This window comes from Cucurbita pepo, chromosome LG12 (genome assembly GCF_002806865.2).
Source record: "Cucurbita pepo subsp. pepo cultivar mu-cu-16 chromosome LG12, ASM280686v2, whole genome shotgun sequence".
Lineage (NCBI taxonomy): Eukaryota > Viridiplantae > Streptophyta > Magnoliopsida > Cucurbitales > Cucurbitaceae > Cucurbita > Cucurbita pepo.
The window spans coordinates 9,211,704-9,220,616 of NC_036649.1; the positions used below are offsets into that span (position 1 = coordinate 9,211,704).

General features: G+C 39.5%; 2 protein-coding genes across 4 annotated transcripts in view; one reads left to right on the plus strand and one right to left on the minus strand.

Moving 5' to 3' along the window:
* LOC111807216 (TPR repeat-containing protein ZIP4) overlaps positions 1-4,239 on the minus strand; it is a 5,140-nt gene extending 901 nt beyond the window's left edge. For 2 of the 3 annotated variants that reach the window (XM_023692831.1, XM_023692830.1), the window contains exons 1-5: positions 2,846-4,239; positions 2,033-2,222; positions 1,883-1,915; positions 1,127-1,750; positions 131-775 (exon numbers count right to left, since the gene is read on the minus strand). In XM_023692831.1, the coding sequence (XP_023548599.1) occupies positions 137-775; positions 1,127-1,750; positions 1,883-1,915; positions 2,033-2,222; positions 2,846-4,200 (2,841 nt within the window). In that variant the 5' untranslated portion in view covers positions 4,201-4,239 and the 3' untranslated portion in view covers positions 131-136. Of the gene's footprint in view, positions 1-130; positions 776-1,126; positions 1,751-1,882; positions 1,916-2,032; positions 2,223-2,845 lie in introns of those variants that run through there. The other variant, XM_023692833.1, reaches the window with a different exon arrangement.
* Positions 4,240-4,945: 706 nt separating this feature from the next.
* Positions 4,946-8,886, plus strand: LOC111806855 (FRIGIDA-like protein 3). The gene is made up of 4 exons (XM_023692355.1): positions 4,946-5,148; positions 6,201-7,261; positions 7,556-7,728; positions 8,221-8,886. Exons 2-4 carry the CDS (start codon positions 6,211-6,213, stop codon positions 8,647-8,649), a joined length of 1,653 nt encoding a protein of 550 aa, XP_023548123.1. The 5' UTR covers positions 4,946-5,148; positions 6,201-6,210; the 3' UTR covers positions 8,650-8,886.
* Positions 8,887-8,913: the final 27 nt, after the last annotated feature.

Here is an 8,913-nt window from a genome sequence, read left to right on the forward strand (position 1 = left end):
CCCCCCCAAAAAAAAAAATAATAATAATAAAGTGCGTGTTTTAGCTGTGTTTCTTCCCTTTCATTCTGTTACTATGTTAGTATTCGCGTGCCAAAATGAGAAAAAAGAGTTGTATAGATCTGATACTCACAGTCAATTATTCTGTCTGCATTGAGGACTTGTTCTGGAAGCCATTAACGAACTCCTCCATGCATGCGCAGTAAGTCTCCATTCCTCCAACATGTCTGCCTATTTCCAGCCCCAAATCCATCCATTTCTTTGCCATATCACTCTGTCCCATCCTAACGGGCACGGATGCCCGGTTCCACGCTGTCATAGCTAGCCATTTCCCCTCTTCCAATGGGTACTCACCTTCCTTCAACCCCACCATTATCCTATAAGCTTGCCTGTACATTTCATATACGGCATCATCATCTGCCTCTCCCTTGCTAATGCTTGTTATGGCAATAAGCTTCCGGAAAACAAGAGCAACGGTATGATAGTCCGGAGATGGGGAAGAGAGTAGCGCTGACAGACACTCATTGAGTGCGAAGTTGGCTACATCTTGATTGAATCGAGTACCCTGCAAAGCGTATAGGCCAATCTGAAGCAGATATTTGTAATTGCAAACCTTTGAGCTCGCAAACCTTTTCACCAGCAGTTGTTGTGACCCTGAATCGTTCAGCCTTCCATATATATCATAGGCACTAAGCGTGTAGATGAATAAGTTTTCTGCCTCTAGGCGATGAATCTCTTCGTTGTTGACTTTCTTTTCTGTGGAAATGAGCTTCATAATCTGCATAAATAAAAGATTTTCAATCACAACGGATAGAAAGCAAATTCACAATGCAGCCACAATAAAAGGGCCTGAAAATCTCACTCAGCTAAGTGCAGTTAGTTTGAAGTATAGCATACCGGTTGGTTGACAGACTTACTTTTCACAAGTACAAAACTGGAAAATAGTCAGATAGGTTCTATTTAGATCAATTTTTACCTATTTGGCTGGTTCAATCTAAATTGTTAATCGGTGAATTTAGGTCCGTTGGGCTTCAAAAATTAGTTTCATCACTGAATTTAGCCACAAAGAAAACGAACTGTCCTGCTTACACCCAACATAATATCAAACGAAAAAAAGAATAGTCCTTACCTTACCAGCTCTATCTAACAATTCTTTGGCTTGTTTGATTTTAGCGTTTGACAGTGTGGTATTTGTTTGTTCTTCAGAAGCTATCATAGCAGTTACAGCCAGAGTCAGTGATCTAAAAACTATGACATTGTTTTCGTCGACTTGCTCTTCATCAGACAAAGCAGTGTAAAACTTCGAAGCCAACTGCAAAAATTCTGCACATAATTCAAACTTCCTCTCCCTCCCCATTCTTGTCCCAAGATTCCAACAAGCCACAGCAAACCAATTTTGTTCCCGCTTCCCTACTTCCCCTTCTCCAAAGAAGCAACCAGCCCCAAATTCAATTGCCCTTTCACAAGCGCGTTTCAGTACTCCGAAGATTTCTGAGTCATCGCTGGGTTCTTGAGTGAGGATGGTAACTAAGGTGCGTAGTACAACCACTTCTCTTGCTATCATAGATTTTCCTGTGGAATAAAAATCTAATAAGCTCGAAAGAGAGGCAACTGCAACAGGAAAAGCACGGCAAGCAACAGCTTCATGAGCAGAGAGTGAGAGAAAGTCTGGCGTAAAATCAAGGCAGGACATCATGGATTGGATCTGATTGATGGCGGCCGTATTGTCACTTTTTAGAAGAGAAATTTTAAACTGCACAAGTAGCGATAAACATCAAGTTCAATCAATCATTAGCATGGTAAATCAGAAAAATATCACAAAAAATAGATCCAATAAACCTACATTATATTTATAACAGGTGTAATAGGGAGGGAGAGCGAGTACCTTTAGGAAAGCACAAGCTATGCTGGGTTCTAGCTGCAGAAGACGAGAAAATAGCACTATGAATATTACTCAAGGTGTTGAAAATTTTTAAGACCCCCATTCTTAGAAATTGATACTAAACTTCAGCTTCCTTTGAATGGTTTATCGTACCTTTTCAGCCTCATTGACATATTCTTGAGCTCGATCAAGCTGAGATAGACCAAGATAACAAAGACATAAAACTCTAAAGCCTTTGGCCCGAAGATTTCTATTTTCAATGTCGTATGGAATGTAAAGCATTGATTTTTCAAACATCTCAGCACTGATCTCGTATCCTTTTGACCGAAAATGATCTGCGGCACTGGAAAGAAAAACAAAAGGAAAAAAATAAACTATTTAAATTTGTTCATATTTATATCATTTCATTCTCTAGCTTTCATCTTCAAATTTTTGTACATTCTACTTCAGTCTTTCAATTTTAATCCCTATAGGAAATTTTTCATTCATCATTCAACAAAAAATTCGATTCTGTTTCAAATTATAACACCTAACCTAATAAATAAATGGACATACACGGTTTTACTAAATACTTCATTGAAGAAGACAAGAAAACTAGCATTCAGCGCTAAAAATTATTTTCATTGCAAAATTTATATACAAAAATAGAAGGTTTGACAATTCAACGACCAGAAAGTGAAATAAATGTAAGAACATGATGAGTAAAATAAAATTTGATTCTTCTCTTGTATTTCATCGACATTAGAAATGAACATGAACTTTCATGGTGGTTGTAATACAGTATCCTCTAATAGAATGGCATTGCATTTGCCTCCCCCTAAATGCATTTGTCTTTCTATGACGTAAATTTCCCTATAGCCGCATGATTCTTTAAAGTTATCGAATGATGAATAGGAACCACTAACTAATGGCATATGAACTCATTCAACTTGTGACAAATTAATTCAATTGTGTCGATGTACTTACCAATTCCAAAGCAGGGTGTACATTGTTTTTCTATGTTTTGCAGCAGGCTCTTTGCGCAAGAGTGTCAGCACCCTCTCATCTGACACCAGCTTCGCCGCAACTCTGGCCCTCACTTCCGAGACCTCGCCCGCATGGCCAACTACCTTGTGAGCCACTCGCACCGCCGCCCCTGCACTGACATGGCAACGGTCCAATAGCCCCATGAACACACCCATGGCTGTCTCTGCTCCAGCTCCTCCCACCGCCTCGAAGTAAGTTTCCACAGCCGAAACCCAAGCGCTCTCTGGAATTCCCTTGTTCTCAATCATCCCTCGCAGCTCCTTCTCGGCCTCTCCATGCCTCCCTAGCCCCAACCAAGCCTTCATAGCCAAAACTGGCAGGCTTGGATGATTATCCCCACAATCTCCATCTCTCAAAAGCCTCACACACTTGATTACACTCTCGAACTCTTCAACCTGCAGATGAACAGCTGAAATGAACCTCAGTGTCTTGGATCGTAGGGCTTTAAACTCAACCATCTCCTCTCTAGCTCTTGCTAAACGCAGACCTTTCTCATACAGATCCAGAGCTTCGTTCAACAGCTTTAAAGCCTCACGGAACGCATGAGTTTCCCCCTTCGATAGCTCGATCTTCCCAAACGCCAAGTACTCGTCTCCCAGCGCTTTGTAATGCTCTGGCGAACCGAACATCAAACCTTTCGCTCGACTCAGAAGCACAACAGCAAGATTCCTGTCAGAAACCTGCCAAGCCGTTCGAGACCTAGCGATATTCAGATCCAATAGAAGCTTCTTGGCGCCGGCATCGGCGACCGTGGTGAGATCCAACTTCGAGACAATATCCGAAGCCCTCTCGAAGCAAATGGAGGCGAGTTCGAAGTTCTTGAGAGTGTGCCATATCAATCCGGTTTTGTAGTAAAACGAAGCGGACTTGGCTGCAGGGGAGGGGACTCCATCGACATCGCCGGCGATATAGAGGAGGTCCGAGGCGACATGGCGGAGATTAGCATGCTCAGTAGACGATCGGCGGGTGGCAGAGGTGTTGGCGAGGTCGACGCAAGCGTTCCATAGTCGGTAACTGAGCTTCCAGATATGGAGTTTGGTGGAATTGGGGAAGGGGGTGAGTTGAGCAAGAAGAGTGAGGGAATGGCGGAGATCATCAGGGATGATCGGAGAGAGAGGGTGATCAGCGGCGGAAGCGGAGGAGAGGAACTCCGCCTTCTTGATTGAGGATTCGATTTGTAGAAGAATGGGATTGAAAAGATCGAATCGAAATTGTGAATGCGACTGTTGTTGTTGCTGTTGGGATTGAGATTGAGACGGACCTTGAGAAGGCGATGGGATTTCCGCGATCCTCATTTCGGATTTTGGCGGGAGATTATGAGCTCTGGATTTCGAGGGAAGGACAATGGAATGCTGTAGCGTGGCTGTAGGTTGGTTTGGTTATACCGTTTAATTTAAACATTTAAATAATAATAATTTTAAAAATTTTAATGTCCACAGTTGATATTGTCTTGTATTTTTGTACTTTCTCCTCTAGTTATCCAGTCAAAATTTTTAAAACGCATCTGTTAGTGAGAGAATTACACACCACTCCCTTTCTCTCTCCAATCATATGAAATCTCACTCGAAAAATATTAAAAATAATTTTTTAAATATAATTCTAACCTAATATTAATTCAATTTTTCAAAATTTATGGATATTTTAAAAATAAAAATATTTTTTTAATTAATTTAGCCAATATGATATTACATAATTTAATAAAATAAAATGAAATAAAAGAATAAAAACAAAAAAAAAATACCAAAGGAATCGAATCATATTTGTTTTAGTTAAAGTACAAAACAGCTACCAAACAACAAATTTATTTGTTTTATTTACGTATTTTTTTTTTTTTTTTTTCAATAAATCGCTTTTAAAATTTCATAAATATTTTTTAAGAGTATTTTTGAAGTATTATAAAATTAATATTGAAATTATTTTATTAAAATTTTAAAAAAAAAATTAAAAGGATTTATTTTGGTGATATTTTTATAAAAATTAATTTTACATGGGAGGGGAAATATAAAAAACGGGAGTGCCCGAAGGAAGGCGAGGGAAAGAGAGCGACTGGTGGTGTGGCTGAGTGCCTGCAATAAATACTTTTCATCGTCCCTATTCCACTTTCCTCTTTCCTCCATTTTTCTTCCTCTTCTCTTCCCTCTTATCTCTCTCTGGTTTGGATGTTTGTATTTAGTGTGCTAGGTCAAGCATTTATGTGCAGGCTCCGGAGTAATTCCTATTGCGTTTCTCACTCAATCAATCGGGTAATCCGCTTTTCTCACTGACCTAGATCCATTTCTTTTCTAATTGTTTCTGGGTTTTTGTTCTTTGGAGAATTTTAAGTCTCGAGGATTCGATTATGGAGTCCCCTTTTCCAAATTTGAGCTGCTGCTGTGTTTTTCTGGATGGGGTTTTCTGTTTGATGCTATTTATCATCGCTTTGCTTTGTTTTGTTGAATTGGGTTCAGTTTAGGGTGGAAAGGCGTTTTAGTCATTTGGATAGCAAATTATTCGAAATGTAATATCCCATTTTCCCGAAAACGAGGCTCGTTTGAATGTCTTCCTGTTGCTGGGCATTTTGTTCCTTTTAGGATCTGAACGAATAAAGCTCGGCTCTGTTTTGTCCTATGAGTGGTCTTGATTTATAAGATGCAGAGAAGCAATCCATGCAGGAGGCTGTTTCTGCAAGCAGTTTAGTATTGATTCTCTTATGTAGCAATGGAGGTTGTTTTTCAACTAACGTGTAGAAATTCCATTGATTAAGAGCGAGGAGATAAAATGAAATAAATGAATGAAGAAGTCCCACATTAATGAATCAACCAATACCAGGAATGATGAATCTGGGAAGCCAGACTGATAGCTTTAATCTGCGTAGTTTTGTTAACAATGAAGTAGAGAATATTTCACATTAAAGTGTAATCAGCCCACCTACAGTTAATGAAGGAGTTCTCTTTGTTGAAATTTCCTGATTTTTTGTTTGAAAAATACAGGTTATGAACTATTATTCCAAGTGCCTCGATCGTTTTTGTAAATTTCGTAAATTTCGTCGCCCGTAATATGTGTTTCTCTTTTTGATCATTAAACACTATCCAAAGTGTTGCATTTTCCATTTGGCTCTGCTACCTCTTTGATGTTCATTGAAATGGATTTTTCTCTAGTTTTTATTGTTTATTTATTAGTTATCACTACTTTGGCTACCATTTATTGGTGTATTAAGTGTGAGCTTTACTTACATGTATTTTATTTCATGTAAGTTGAATTGAAGTAATAAATCCAAATCGACAGCTTATCATCTCTATCTTCCTATTATCTTCAGCTCCTTTGCCATGGATGTCACACATTCAGTTGAAACGCTGATTGACTCTACAACCTCTAAGATACAACAGCTTCAGAAAGCATTTGCTGAGCTTGAAAGCCACAAAGCATTAACACTCAACTTGAAATGGAAAGAACTTGAAGAACATTTCCATGGGCTAGAGAAATCCTTGAAGAGGCGTTTTGATGAGTTAGAAGACCAAGAAAGGGAATATGAAACCAAAACAACAGAGGCACGTCAAAAGTTAGAGAAGCGAGAAGCTGCTATTTTGGCTAAAGAGACAGCCTCACTGGAGTGTCTTCAAAAGAAAAGAGATGCTGCGGCATTTGCTGTTGCTAATGCACGAGAGAAGCACAGGAAGGTGGCATCAGAAACGCCTTCTTGCCCTGATGACTATCAAAGTGGGGAACCAAATGTGGTAGATAAACCACCTGATTCTTTGAATAGTGAAAATAACTCAGATGGTTTGAAAGATACTCCTAATGATGATGAACACTTTGGTGTCAAGTCTTATCCTCAATTAGTACAATTATGTCAAGAGATGGACTCTGCAGGGCTGCACAAATTTATATCTGACAATCGGAAGAACCTTGCTGCAGTAAGGGAGGAGATTCCATTTGCACTAAAAGCCGCAGCAAACCCAGCCTGTATGGTTTTGGACTCCTTGGAAGATTTCTACAGTGGAGAAGTTGCTAACTTGGATGGAAAGAAAAACTCAGATCTACTGGGTTCTCGCCGAACCTGCATCATGTTGATGGAATGTTTAAGCATTTTGCTGAAAACTATGAATGCTGAATCTGTTTCTAAAGTGATGTCAGCCGAAGTCAAGATGCAAGCAAAGAAAATTGCTGGAGAATGGAAACCAAAGTTGGATGCTCTTGATGTGGATGCTAGTAATGGCAACTCATTGGAGGCTCATGCCTTTTTGCAGCTTCTGGATACTTTTGGCATTGCATCTGATTTTAATGATGTAGAGTTATCCAGGCTTGTGCCAATGGTCTCCCGTCGACGCCAAGCAGCTGATTTATGTCGATCTCTAGGGTTATCAGACAAAATGCCAGGTCAGTCTTTCATTCTTAAATGGACAATGTCAAGAAGCTATTTGACAACCAAATATAGTAGGGTCAATGGAGGTGCGTGCAAGTAGGCCCGAACAAAAATGTTGAGAAGGATATTTATGGAAGATCGTATATTTTAATCGTAATTCATTCTTTCTTTGTTCTATCTCAACACTATCTTTCAGAAGATTTGATTAGTTTGGATAGGTATATGCAGTATAGGGTATTGGATGCGGATTCACCTCAACTTAGTCCTTTTCATTCTTGTTAATGGTTTCTTTGCCCGTCGTTCTCCAGGTGTCATCGAAGTATTGGTTAACAGTGGAAGGCAAATTGACGCAGTGAATTTGGCTTTTGCATTTGAACTTACAGAGCAGTTCTTTCCAGTGCCATTGCTGAAGTCCTATCTCAAGGAGGCCAAGAAAGTGTCTTCACAAGCCAAACCTGGAAATGCATCCCCCACCGCACAGGTTTTTCACTACTTACCGAGTTTTGTTTAATTACTTCATCTGAATCAAAGAATAATGTTAGAATCTCATATTGGTTACTGAATCTGGAGCTTGTTTTTACACTTCCTGTGATCATCTTAGGGAGCTACAGTTGACATGAGTTTCTCCTAGATTGAATTTTCCTTTTATTAGAATCAAAGTATGCAGGTGTTAGATCCTCGAACACGAGACAGGACGTTTTGCGCTATCTATCATTATCTCTCCCTTCGTGTGCTAGTTCTATTTTCGCTTCTTTCTCTATTATGTGAAGTTTCTTCTTTTCCTTCATTGTTTTTGTACAAATTTTCCTTTTATTAGAATCAAAGTATTCAGGTGTTAGATCCTCGAACCCGAGACAGGACGTTTTGCGCTATCTATCATTATCTCTCCCTTCGTGTGCTAGTTCTATTTTCGTTTCTTTCTCTATTATGTGATGTTTCTTCTTTTCCTTCATTGTTTTTGGACAAATTTCAGAATGATGTTAGTGACAGAGAGCTGACTGCCCTTAAGGCCGTAATCAAGTGCATTGAAGAGCATAAACTCGAAGAGCAATACCCTGTAGACCCTCTTCAGAAACGGGTCATCCAGCTCGAGAAAGCTAAGGCCGACCAGAAAAGGGTGACTGAGGCTACAAAACCTCAACCAAAGCGACCTCGTGCAAATGGTGTTGGTTATGCCCCTCTTGTCAATAACAACAATGGTGCTGACAAGAACTTCTACGGTAGAGTGACAGATAGATACCCACCGTACATGTACGACCGACCGTACATGTATCACCCGACCCCTAACGACAACCATTGCCCACCCCTCTTGGGCTCAGCTATGTACAACATGCCTCCTGCAGCTCATGGAAACTACTTTGGAAATGCTTACCAGTACCAAGCTGCTGCATATCTTCACTGAATGAGATGAAAGATGGTAAGAGGTGAGTGTGATCCTTGGTTAACTATTTAGAGTATTAACCCTCAATGGATGTGGCAGTGTATGAACGAAGTGTAGTAGTAAGACTCAGAAACTTACCCAAAAAACCAAAAAAAAAAAAAAAAAAAAAAAAAACCCCCAAACTGCCTTGTTAAGTTGTTGTTGTACTGGATGATATTTAAACTCTCTAATATATATGCACAAAACTTTGATGTGTAATATATTCGTCTTTTTTTTTTTTTTTTT

Excerpts from the sequence above, each read along its gene's own strand:
- LOC111806855 (XM_023692355.1), top strand. The coding sequence starts at position 6,211 with ATGGATGTCACACATTCAGTTGAAACGCTGATTGACTCTACAACCTCT. Across the intron at positions 7,262-7,555 it reads GTTATCAGACAAAATGCCAG|GTGTCATCGAAGTATTGGTT; the intron begins GTCAGTCTTTCA and ends GTCGTTCTCCAG. Across the intron at positions 7,729-8,220 it reads ATGCATCCCCCACCGCACAG|AATGATGTTAGTGACAGAGA; the intron begins GTTTTTCACTAC and ends GACAAATTTCAG.